The 13146-nt window shown below is 44.9% G+C and overlaps 1 protein-coding gene across 1 annotated transcript in view; it reads left to right on the top strand.

Annotated features, from left to right (window-relative positions):
• The first annotated feature begins 269 nt into the window (after positions 1-269).
• ARG2 (arginase 2) overlaps positions 270-13146 on the top strand; it is a 28863-nt gene continuing 15986 nt past the window's right edge. Inside the window, exons 1-3 of the mRNA XM_007449008.1 lie at positions 270-305; positions 442-606; positions 1516-1588. Of these exons, the coding sequence (XP_007449070.1) occupies positions 496-606; positions 1516-1588 (184 nt within the window). The 5' untranslated portion in view covers positions 270-305; positions 442-495. The remainder of the gene's footprint in view (positions 306-441; positions 607-1515; positions 1589-13146) is intronic.

Here is a 13146-nt window from a genome sequence, read left to right as displayed (position 1 = left end):
CCCAGCCAGCCGTTCCGTAAAATAGGCATCTGCCCGACGTGCCTCTGTGTGAAGACAGCACCATCCGCGAGCCTACGTGTGCGTTCGCTTGTTCCGCTGAGTTCGCGAATTTTGCAGGAGCCGACCGCTTCCCGCCCAGGGACACACCTGTCCGTGACCGCACTCTTATTGGCCGGGCCCCAATCTTGGCCCTGTGGCGTCAGCGGCAGGGGCTTGTCCTTGGCCGGAGAGCCTGGGCCAGAGCCGAGTGACATCAGCGAGGGCGTTCGGGGCTCTGAGCAGCAGTGGGCGGGGCTTGCCGGAAGGTGTGCCGGGGGCTGGTTGGGGGCGAGGCGGCGGGGCGTGGGCGGGGCGAGGCGGCGGTGACGTCATGGGGCGGCGCGGCGGGGCGCGGCTCGCGCGCCGGTAGGTAACCACTGCAGGCTGCGGTGCTCACCCCAGGCGGCGAGCCGCACGTAGCAGCCTCTCGCTCGTCTACGTCCTGCGCTGCCTATCATGTCCCTGAGGTGCAGCCTCTCGCTTCTTCTCCGTACGCAAGCGCTCTCAGTCCCGAAGAAGTCTGTCCACTCCGTGGCTGTCATTGGAGCCCCATTTTCACGGGGACAGGTGAGAACTGGGACCTGGCACCTTGGTGCAGGATTCCCGCCCCCTCACCCCCCAACCCCCTCACCCAAGCCTGGAGAAATCGGGACCGGTGGGAAGAACGGGGAGGGGACGGGGAGAAACGAAGAGGGGACGAGGAGGTGGATTCCCGCGATTGGGCACCGGCAGAGCACGTGGGATTTTCCTCGGTAGAAGGAGGGAGGGGATGAGGGCACCCGGTTCGCCACGTGGGCAGGGCCAGCGGGCTGGTGGGTTTCTTCGGCCTTACCCCCGAGGAGCGAGAAAGTGGTGGGTTCCGCTTGGGGTGATGGAAGAGAGGAAGGGCGGGAGGGGATTTCATGGAGGGGCTGGAAGAGGAGAAACCGCCCAGAATCCCCGGTGGAAAATTGAGGGAGGAGAGGTTAAAGAGAGGGACCGAGGATTTAAGGCTCCAGGGTCTATTCTCAGAAAGAGAATTAACTGGAAAGGAAATTGGTGCTTGCCTCTCTAGCGGCAGGAAGACGGAAGGGGCTGTTCTGTTCTCTCTTCAGTGAAAGAAACCTGCAGTCGTGGAGAGGTCACTGGTGGAGAAGCCGGGGCTCGGCCCTGGCCTGCGACACGTACACCCAACAGCCAGATTCTGACTTGGCTCAGCCCCTTCCTCTGTCTTGCCTCCACTTGCCCTTCCCACAACGAGGGGCTTGGAAGGTTGATCTGAATCCAGTGATTGTTGTTTCTTCTCCTTCCCTGCAAGTGTTTGAAATGACCAGACCTCAGGTGAAAAGAATAAAAGGAAGGGCTGATGCTGTCACAGGTTTTCAGAGGGATCTGCTGGGAACTAAGTATAGCATTGCAGACTTCTGTATTTTCGTGAGCTAAAGTGGTCTTATTTTCTAGTCATCTTCTCTCATATCTGTGTAATTTATCTTACAGAAAAGAAAAGGAGTGGAATATGGTCCCACTGCTGTAAGAGAAGCTGGCTTGATGAAAAGGCTCTCCGATTTGGGTAAGTGGCTGGATTTTAGAAGTTTGAGGGCTGGTAACATGCCAGTTCAGAGTCTTATTCCCTCATATCCAGGAACTGCACAGCATCAGCTGTGTATCTGGAAAGCGTTTCCCATCCTCCCTTGGATTCCACATGCAGCTTAAGATCTATGGAGGAGTCTTCAGGCAAAGTCTTCTTGCAATAAAGAGCCTGTGTGGAAGGCAAGGAGGCAGAGTGAGGCGGGGCCTGGAACAAGCTGCTAGTGACTGCGAAGTGGTGCTGAGCATGCTGGCTCTCACTCCCACTGTGCAGTCAACCTTTCCCCAAAATTCTAGCTTTCCTAACTCAGTCAGAGGTGTTTATGATTCATCCGTCTAACCAGCTTCCTCTCTTCAGGTCATTCGTTGCCTAGGAAACGAATGACTTGAAGAGAGGAAGGTTTAAGAACTTTCTATTACTGTAAGCAGAGCCTTTGGTCCGTTTTCTCCAAACTTCCCTGATTATGAAAATCGCTTGGTTTACTTGTGAGAAAGAGAGATTCCTAGGCTTCTCAGTGGATGAGTCTGGTTTATTGGCTCTGAGGTAGGACCCAGACATGTGCATTTTCACAAGCACCCCAGGTAATCAAAAGTAACATTGCAGTCTTGTAATCTGGATAGTACTCTAAACGTACAGAACCAGAGGTAAATCCAACCCAAAGATAAATGCCATTTATATAGTAAAGGAAAACCTTTTTAGTGACAGGGTACCAAATTCCAACACCCTTATGGTAGGAAGGTTCTTATATCTAACCCAAATGTTCCTAGCTGCTGTTCAAGGCCATTTCCTCTATTTTATTAGGGCCATTCACATATCTCTTCTGAAGCTATAAAGTGCAAAAGGCATGGCAGTAGGGAACTATAGGTCCTGGAGATACTAATACAGAATCTAGGTGAACTACAAATCCCCTACCCGTGCTTGCTTTGAAACCTCCTCTGCTGATCATTGAGCCCATTCTAGGGGTGGGTTATCGCCCTCTAAAACAGGAATAATGAAGTCACCGTGTGTCTTCCATACACCTCTGGTTACATATGGATGTGGTGTCTTGATTTGAATACTCAAACCTTTTCTGTTAAATAATAAAGAGACCCTACTGAAGAAGGAACTATAATTAATCTCTTTAATAATTCTCCAAGTCTACCACCAAAGATGAGAGATAAGATTTACACTTAATGTGTCACAGGTTACCTAATGGGAGGAAGTTGACCCCCCTCCCCACCGCTTATAAATGAAGATACTGTCCCTTTAAATCACCTGTACACATTGTTTTTAAAAGCATAATTTTACACTGAGGGAAAGCAATTTCTGCTAATCACTATTTTTTAATACCTGGTAATCCTGCAGCTCATCTGATAAACTGAGCCTGGCTTTGCTCAAATTGCCTGCTCATTGTTCTATTCTGTCTGAAGAGACTTCTGACTAGGTTCAATTGTAGCCTCTTACACAGGGGACATTAATAGTATCCAGCTGAGGCTGCTGAATGAGGGGGAAGGGAACATTTATAAGCAGCTTCTCTTACTCATGCTTTGTACACCTCCTTTCCTGCCACAGCTCCTGGTATTTTTCCACTCCAACCTGGGGAAGCCATTCTCCCTAAAATTCCACTCCCTCAGATACTTCCTGTGTAAAATCTCCAACCTAAAGTGATGATGAAGCTTCAGTTTATTTGGTCTCCCCTTTAATTTTTTTCAAATACTTTTCGCTTTACAATTTATATCCTTACCCTGTAGCCGATTGGCAGTCCGGTATCACCAGCGGTCTGAAACAGAATCTCATTGCATGTTAATAAGATTGTGGCACTCAGCAGGTTTCCAGCATGTGGTTTCGGCTAATCTCCAGAAATACGTTGGAGAAAGATACCAAGAGGAGTTTCAGTTGCTCTATTCTGAAACAGTACCAAATAAGCGGCATGGGTCAAATTTCAAGGGAGAGAAGACCCATGGAAAGGTAGCTCATAAATCCCTTTGTTCCTTGCCTTCTGCTCTGATGTCACAGGCTGCTGGTGTTGCCATGGCATCAGTTATACTTCCTGTTCTCTTGAATGAATATATTTACCTTTGTCTGGTTTTTTTTTTTTTTTTCCTTTCCCTGGGCTTAGTAAGGACACTCAATGGTTCCTCTCTCAGGTAACCACTTATTTTAGTAAGAAAGAGAGCCTGAGAAAAATGAAGTAATTGCTCTGGCAAGGCTTAGGTGCAGTGCCTCTGCTCAGGATTCTGGTTGTAGCCACGGTAATTTGCCTTTTTTTTTTTTTTTTTTTTTTTTTTTTTTTGTGGGAGCCGGGCTCCCCCCCTCTTGTGCCTCTAGATGTCTTATATGCATATACAGACAGAAGAATAGCTATATGGAAATATTTTATAAAAATGGAATCATAATATGGTTTCTATTTTAAATTCTAAATGAATTTTATAGAAAAGGAAAAGAAACCCTAGTGAAACAGAAGGAATTGCTGAATTTCAAATAGCTGTTTTTTCACTCCAGAGGTAATTATTTCCCCGGCAATTCCTAGAGCTTAAGAACAAAGATTATATAAAACACTTCAAGTGGTTTGAGCATTATAATTCACTTTTAGACAGTATGCTCTGTGCTACATGTGGGAGATGTAATAATGTGTAAATATGATGTGGTTCTCATTCTCTTTAACTTGGCTACCTAGTGAGGAATTGGATTTTAAGATAATGAAAAACGTGAGGTAATTAATGCAGAAGAGAATAGCATCTTGCGCGGTACGTGGGCCTCTCACTGTTGTGGCCTCTCGCGTTGCGGAGCCCAGGCTCCGGACGCGCAGGCTCAGCGGCCATGGCTCACGGGCCCAGCCGCTCCGCGGCATGTGGGATCTTCCCGGACCGGGACACGAACCCGTGTCCCCTGCATCGGCAGGCGGACTCTCAACCACCGCTCCACCAGGGAAGCCCAATTTGCCCTTTTATTTTCAGAAGTAGGATGAGTGTTCTGTGGGTAAGATAGTTATAAACAGTTTGTCCTGTCATTGTAATTATGGTAACTTGACCCAGCTGTGGTACTGAAGCGGTGACAGCCTAAATGAACGGTATTCCCGTGACCAGCCAAGGGTCCTGGGGTTCAGGAAGCCATATGGGAGCTATTCTGGTTCCCCTCAACTAAGCTAGGGACATTTATTCTTCTGTTCCATTTGGTGCTCCATGAGAGAGAAGAGCAGGCAACTCTGGTTGAGACCCAAGAATCTGGTCTGCTTCAGCAAGAACCAATAGAGAGCCTGAGATAGTTTAAACATAGAGGTATGAGAGCTGTTCGTTTGGAACAGACTGATATGTGAGTGCAGGGGTCTGTATGTGCTTTCAGTGTTTGGTAGAGAACAGCAGCCGTCACAAATTTAGTTTTATGATAGTGATGCTTCAGCCTGGCTCCCATCCTACCATCACACTGAAACTACTCTGATCAAGCTCACTGATTGGTCAGCCTCTATTTTGCTGGACCTCTCTACTGCACAACTGACCACTTTATTCCTGAAATATTCTGTTAGTCAGGACACTACTCTCTCCTGAGCCTCCTCTCCATTGCCTGGTCCTTCCTGGACTCCTTTTGGGGATCCTCCTCCTCTTCCCAGCCCTCAAATGCTCATGTCCCCAGTGTTCCACCAGCTTTGTTCTAAGTAGCCTCATCTCACTGTCACAGATGGTCTCAAACTCTACGGGTTCGAAACAAAATTCATTATCTTCTTCCTCAAATCTGCTTGTCTTGCTGTCTTCCCATTGTCTGTTTCACACTATCACTCATTATCTAGTTACTCAAGTCAAACTCCAAGACCATCAGAATTCTTTTGTCGTCCCTCTTGTTCCTTACTTCTGATCACAAAGTCTTGTTGACTTCTTTTCCTCCTTCTAAATGATTAGAGTCCTTTCCCGTAATGGCCCTGCTCTAGTTCTGTCCTTCTCACACACAGATCTAATTTTCCAATAATGACTCTTGTCCCATTTTGCCTACCTTGGTTCATTCTTTACTGCCACCAGACTGATCTTTTTAAGACTATTTTTCTCCTTTGCTTAGTCTTCCCATGGCTTTTTACATGCATCCATGCTTCTCAGTCTTGTCATTCATATACCATCTTTGCTGACTTGCCATATTATTTATTTTGGTGTTTTTCTCTAAATTGGCTTTAAAGCTTTATACTTTTAAAGTGTAGCCTGCCCCTACAGTAAACAATGAAATCTCAGGCTTGTGCTAGATGCATTTTTCTAATACATTTTCATTTTAATAGTTCTACATTTTGGTATTTGACCTTCAACCACTGGTGGTATGTGTTCCATGCTTAACAACCAGTAAGTCAGATCCCCTACAATTTGACCCTCTTTTACCTCTTTAGACTTCTCTCCATCCACATTCCACCTCATTTGTGTTGTAACTGAGGCTGTGGGCTCTTGACCCAGGCTCCACCAACGGAAACACCCACCCTAAACCTTGTCCTGACATTTTGGAAGAAGGGGCAATAAGGAATTCATTCTGTGATGGGCAGCTGTGGCGGCAGTTCCAGCAGTAGCTTCTGTCCAGTGTCAGTGGGCTCAGCCATGCAGGCCGCAGCACTTCCTTTTCCTAGTAGTGGAGGTGACAGCAGCAGTGGTATCTTCACTGGAGCAATCAGCAGTGTGACTTTTGGGGCACAATGTGACCTAGCAATGTGACCTTTAAACCACATTTTGGTCCTCTTAAGATGATTCTGGGAGTTACCCAAATTGAAAAAACTGCTTTTCTTTAAATTAGCTAGAAAGGTTTCTGTTGCTTGCAGCTTAAAGATCCTGACTGATAAATCAGTTTACAAATTCCAGTGAGAAATTACCGTGTGGATTGGAATATGCAAAGCTCTCTCTCCCCCGGCCCTTGATAATAAATTCTTATTCTTTTGTTTGATTTTTTTCCCCTAGTACTTGACACAATCTTCTTGTATGTTAACACAACCCATTAGGTTATGCTTTCTTTGGTCTTTAATCTAGGAGTATGTTTTAGTCCCTTTGGATTTTAGCAACTCCTTGTTCTCTTGGTGTTCTGAGTTTTGAACTATCATGTTCCTTAATACCAATTCTGAAATAGCAGCCTAAAACCTTTTTTAAAAAATTTTTTGGCCGCACCACACGGCATGTGGGATCTTTGTTCACTGACCAGGGATCAAACCTGCGCCCCCTACATTGGAAGCATGGAGTCTTAACCACTGGATCGCCAGGGCAGTCCCAAGCCTAAAGCTTTAATTTAAAACATCTTCAAGTTCTAGGCATGCCTGACTATAGTAAACAGACCTACCTTAATGTGTTACTGTGACTTAATTTCACTTTCAATGTTCTATATCTTAAGCATGGTGGAGGTTACGGGACTACATATATCTGCCCAAATTCATTGCACTTAAAGTGTCAATTAATATAAAGTATGCATTAAAGCTGTTTAAACATTTTCAGGTTTATTTTTTCTTAACAGCTTTCAGTCACTAAAAACTATAACAAGTTTGTTGTTTGTATATATTCAAAAAATTTGAGCACTACTAAGCTTTAGGTACTAGGAATACAATAGTGAACAAAACAGAAATACCTGTTATCATGGAATTCTCATTCTAATGAGGGGTGGTTGGAAGCAGATATAAGTAAAACATACAGTATGTCAGATGTAATGAGCGCTATAGAATAAATGAAAGCAAGGGATGGGGGGATAGGGTAAGCATTGCAGATGTAGTTAGGAGGCCTCACTGAGAAGGGGTCATGTGAGCAGATCCTTGGGAGGTAAGGAAAGGAACCATGTGCATATTTGGGAGAAAAGCATTTCAGGAAGAGGGTAAGTGCAGTAAGTAAAGTGCAAAGACCCTGAGACAGAAAAGTGTCTGGAATGTTCAGGGAACAAAAAGCTGTTCCTGAGGTCTTGCCAGTGGTTGTCATGTGGGAAGGGGAGGGCCTTTCTACACTCTTATCGCCAGTTTTTCAAGAAAAGCCAGAAATCTGGGTTTTTACGGGAGATTTAAGAAAAATGTGATATTCATAAAATGGAGTATTGAGCCATAAAAAGGAATAAATTGCTAGTTCATGCTACAAAATGGATAAACTTTGAAAGCATTATACTGAGTGAAAGAACGCAGAAGACCACATATTGTATGAATCCATTTATATGAAATGTCCAGAATAGGCAAATCCACATAGAAAGTGATCAGTGGTTCCCAGGAGCTGGTGGGGAGAGGGAATGGGGAGTGACCGCTAATGGGTACTGGTTTCTTTCTGGAGTGTGATAAAGCTTTTCTGGAATTAGTAATTTGCTAATGCCTTGGCAAAAGCATACATCACTGATGAACCTGAATATAAGTAAATCTATTATAGACGTTTTTGGGATTTGGCAAATTTCAATGTAACCATATCTTTCCTGCTTAGAAGAAGGCAGCAAAGAATTTAACTTACATCTTATATTTCAAAGTTGTTTGATGTCTAACATTTACTATGTTCTAGGCACTATGCTAGGTTCTTGCTATTATGTGATTTTTTTTTTAAAACAAAGTTTGGGATTATCCATGCATTTTATTATTTTTTTAAAATATTTGCTTATTTATTTGGTTGTGCCGGGTCTTAGTTGCAGCAGGTGGGCTCCTAAGTTGCAGCTCAAGCTCTCCTTAGTTGGGGCTCACCGGCTCCTTAGTTGTGGCATGCAAACTCTTAGTTGTGGCATGCATGTGGGACGTAGTTCCCTGACCAGGGATCGAACCCTGGCCCCCTGCATTGGGAACATGGAGTCTTATCCACTGCACCACCAGAGAAGTCCCTATTATGTGATTCTTAATCTTAAGAGCAAATTATGACACCCATTATGATGGCTAGCATCAATAAAACCCCAAAATAACAAGTGTTGGTGAGGATATGGAGATATTGGAACCCTTGTGCACTGTTGGTGGGAACATAAAATCATACAGGTACTGTGGAAAACAGTGTGGAGTTTTCTCAAAGTTAAAAATAGTTACTAGATGATCTACAAATTCTACTCTGGGCATATATCCAAAAGAATTGAAAAGTAGGGTTTCGAAGAGATATCTGTTCACCCATATTCACAGCAGCGTTATTCACAATAGCCAAAAGGTGGAAGCAACCCAAGCGTCCACTGATGTATGAATGGATAAGCAAAATGTGGTACAAACATACAATAGACTATCAGCCTTAAAAATGAAAATGACATATGCTGTAACATGGTGACCCTTGAGAACATTATGTTAAGGGATATAAGCCAGTTGCAAAAAGACATACTGTATGATTCCACTTATCAGGTACCTAGATTAGTCAAATTCATAGGGACAAAGTAGAATGGTGGTTCAGGCACTGGGGGAAGAGGAATGGAGAGAGATGGCTTAACGGGTAAAGAATTTCAGTTTTGCAAGAAAGTGTTCTGGAGATGGATGGTGGTGATGGTTATGCAACAATGTGAATGTACTTAATACCACCTCATGGTTAAGATGGTTATTTTTATGTGTATTTTACCACAATTTAAAATTAAAAAGGAAACACTTAAAAATAAGTTAGAATAGAATATTCTAAGAACAAGGAAGGCCACTTGAGGTTGTAACTTCTTAGGGACATAATGCTGTAGGCTTGAAATTTTTTTTTCAGCTTGTTATTTAGCACATTGTTCTATAAATAAAAGCTGAGAATGGGAAAAAGTAAAGTGTGGCCTGAAGGTCATACAGTCAGCAGTGGAAATAGTTGAGAACCTCATTTCTTACCATATACAATCTAGTCCCTCAATTGGTGCAGTCAGCTGCCTTCTCCGCTCTTACCACGGTTGAAGAAACTGAGTGGCACCATCATAAAGGTAGGGTCTCCAACTTCTTCCAAAAATCCTGTTTCTCATGATGGCTATTTCAAATCTGTACCCATAATCGTCCTGTTTTTCCAACTCAGGTATGAACTCCCTAACTTCTAGCTCTTCTCCCCATCATCCCCTAATAAGTTGTATCGACAAAGATGCTATTACACTGTCCTCTGAGGATGAGGTACCCAGTCCTTCCTGTATTAGGTAGGTACAATTGCACGTGATAAGAGCCCCAGATAAGCGGTTTAAGAAAAATAGTTCACTCTCTAGGAAATAGTCCAGAGAGAAGTCCAGAACTGGCTTGGAGGCTCAGTTCCTTGAAGTTCAGTTCCTAGATTCTTATCTTGCTGCACTACCAGCAAGGTCTCTATCTAATGGTCCCAGATGGCTGTGGCCTCATTTCTGGCAGCAGGATAGGAAAATAAACCAACAAGCGGGCGAAGGGAGAACTTGTGCTTTCCCTTAAGGAAAGTTCCCAGGGCACTGCTGCAGGATACCTCTGCTTATCCTTTTGGCTTCAGTGGGTCACATGGCCACAGCTAGCTGGAAGGGAAGACGGTGAATTTAGTCTCTTCTAAGGGGTCGTGCCCCAGCTAAAATCCTCTGTGGAGGAAGGGAAGAGCAGATATCGGACAAGTGGCTGTCAGCCACACCATCTCCCTGTGCTCTAGATCCCATCCCTTCCTGGCTCCCGAGGGTTCTTGTTCCAGCACTTAGCCCTTCTCTCCCCTTGTTTCTCAGCGTCTCTCTACTAACCTGTCCCTTCAGTAAGTAAGTGCAAATCTTGCCCACCTCCCATCCCCCTCTGCCGTATGTAGCCTTCTAGCTCTTGTCCAGTTATTTTGTTTCCCTTCAGAAACAAAATAACTGGCTTCCCCACTGCCTTTTCACAGGTCAACTTGCTATAATCAGGGGTCCTGGGCCATCATTGCAATGAAACTGGTTTTGCTGAGGTCTCTGACCTCCTACTTTTTAATATGGTGGACCCTGCAACATTCACATTTGACACTATTAATCATCTTATCTTATTGAAACTGCCACCACTCTCTTCTGATTTTAACTCTTCGGGTTCCTTTGCTAGACCTCTGCTGCCTACCCCTTACATTTTAGTATTCCTCAGGGTTCTGTCCTTGACCCTCTGCTTTATGCTGTCTCAGCTGGCAATTTGTCCATTTCCACGGCCTTCCTGTTACCTGTGTGCTGATGCCTCCAGAGCTTTATCTCCAGCACTTATTCCCCCTCCCTCCCAGCTCCAAACCTGTATACCAGCTGGCTTCCATGTATCTTCTTAACTTTTTATTACAGGAGTGTTCAAACATAAGAAAAGTAGAGATGGTAACATAATGAGTTTGATAGCTATCACCTAGCATCAATTATCTATACCTGGCAAGGTTTCTCACCCCACCTCCATACCTTTTGAAGCAAATCACAGACATCATTTTGTTTCATCTGCAGATATTTCATTATATGTCTTCAAAATACAAGAATGCTTTAAAACTTAACTACAATACCGTTATCACACCTAAAATAAATTAATATCAAATACCAGTATTGGGAAATATAATTTTAAAAACTCTCCCATCTGAGAACCTATCCACAAAGGTGGTAGAGAAGGAAAACAGTTTACTATTGAATAAGCATTAAATCGGGCGATCTGATAAAAGACTGCAAAGACAAATCTTACTCTTTTCTATAGCCAAGCAGGTGCAACACAATCCACGTTTTCGAGATTAATAACTAGTCCTCCAGTTAGAGGACTTTGATAGTTGACCTTTTGTCACATGTAGCTAACTATAATGGAAATTGGAGTGATTACCGGTTAGCTGACTGGCTTTATCTGGAGGGGAAACGAACTTCTCATATCCAAAGTTTTTTGGCAAATTGAAGCAAGGGGCCAACCACTCATACCCATAGAACTGGGAGGTTGCAGCCCTAGATGTTTGTATTTCAAAAAATGGTTCCCAAGTCCTTGAGGAAACATTCCTGGGTTGTGAGGCCTATTTAGTCATTATAAAGATTATGTACATGTGAAAAGGACAGAGAAAGAAATTCTGAAACACAAGGGAGGAGAGAAGTTTTTACCCTTATTTTCAACAGAGATAATTAAGTCTGTTTTCAACTTGTATCTGCCCTTACACCAGTTAATGTTCACATTGCCCGACTGATTTACACTTTTTGAGTTTGGATCCAAATAAGGTCTGTATTGTTATCTCGTAAGTCCTTTATAGGTCCCTCCTGTTTTCTTCCTTCTTCCTTGCAGTTGATCTGTAGCGGAAACTAGGTCATTTGTCTGTAGAATCTCTCAGCTTGTATTTTGCAGATCACATCCCTGTGGCATCCTATGACATATTCTTTGTCCTCTGTATTTCCTTTCTACTGGTTATTGGATCTAGATCCTTGGTCAGATTCAGGTCCAGTTTTTTTTTTCTGGCAGTTCTGCTTCGTAGGTGGTGGTATACACTTCCATCAGAAGTGATGTCATCAGCCATTGAACACTGCCTAGATCTGAGCCATTAACTTGTTTCCACATATTATCAACAGGATAGTCTCTAACGCCCCAATGTCAGAATCCAAAACTGAACTTACCAAATCCAAAACTGAACTTACCATCATCTCCACTCCCTTCTCCTGTGGTTTCTCATCTCTGATGGTAGCAGAGCCAGAAAGCTGGAGGGCAAACCTTTTCTCTCTCCTCCACACCCCTCTAAGTATTGCTGGAATCTTGTCAGTTCTGTCTGTCTTGTCTTTAAAGCCCCTCTGGGAGCTGCTCTTCTGCAGGCCAGGCCATTTTCCAGAGGCCACCAGATCACTAGATTAACAGTGCAGATTTTTTTTTTTTTTTGGCTGTGTTGGGTCTTCATTGCTTCGCACGGGCTTTTCTCTACTTGCGGGGAGTGGGGGCCTCTCTTCGTTGCCGTGCGCACGCTACTTATTGCAGTGGGTTCTTGTTTCGGAGCACGGGTTCCAAGTGCGCGGGCTTCAGTAGTTGCAGCACGCCGGCTCAGTAGTTGCGGCACGCAGGACAGTGCAGATTTGATTTGTCACCTCCTGACTTGAACCTTAGTAGCTCCCTGCTGCATTTAGGACCTGGGCCCTGCCCCTTCCTCCTTCCTCCTTCCTCATCTCTCTGCAGTCCTCCCGGATGGACCCTGGGCATTGTTCTGTAGGGCTGAAGGTATTATGTGCTTCTGCTTGGCAAGCCTTTCCCCTTTCATTCCTGGCTAAAACCTTCAGGATCCAGGTACTGATGCTTCTGAGAAGTCCCCTTGGCTCATCCTGGGTCTGAGTCAGCACCTTCCCCTGTTCCCGACACACCCTGTGCACAGCTGCATCATTGCAGTTTGCACCGGCCTGTGCTTTCCCTGCCTGTCTTCTGACCAGGCTGTGAGCTCCCTGAAGGCTGCAACCAAGTGCACAGTCAGCACACAGTTAGCTTTTGTTGAAGGACGAAATGGGGCAAGGCATCCAGGCTTTCTCCTGGAACTTCATTCACATCGTGATCCGTGGGATTCTCCTGGATCACTGTTTCCTTACTCTCAAAATGGTTTGTTCTGGGCTTCCCTGGTGGCGCAGTGGTTGAGAGTCCGCCTGCTGATGCAGGGGGACACGGGTTCGTACCCCGATCCGGGAAGATCGCACATGCCGCGGAGCGGCTGGGCCCGTGAGCCATGGCCGCTGAGCCTGCGCGTCTGGACCCTGTGCTCCGCGGCGGGAGAGGCCACAGCAGTGAGAGGCCCGCG

This window comes from Lipotes vexillifer, unplaced genomic scaffold, assembly GCF_000442215.2.
Source record: "Lipotes vexillifer unplaced genomic scaffold, Lipotes_vexillifer_v1.1 scaffold629, whole genome shotgun sequence".
Classification (NCBI taxonomy): domain Eukaryota; kingdom Metazoa; phylum Chordata; class Mammalia; order Artiodactyla; family Lipotidae; genus Lipotes; species Lipotes vexillifer.
This window is presented reverse-complemented; position numbering and strand designations above follow the sequence as displayed.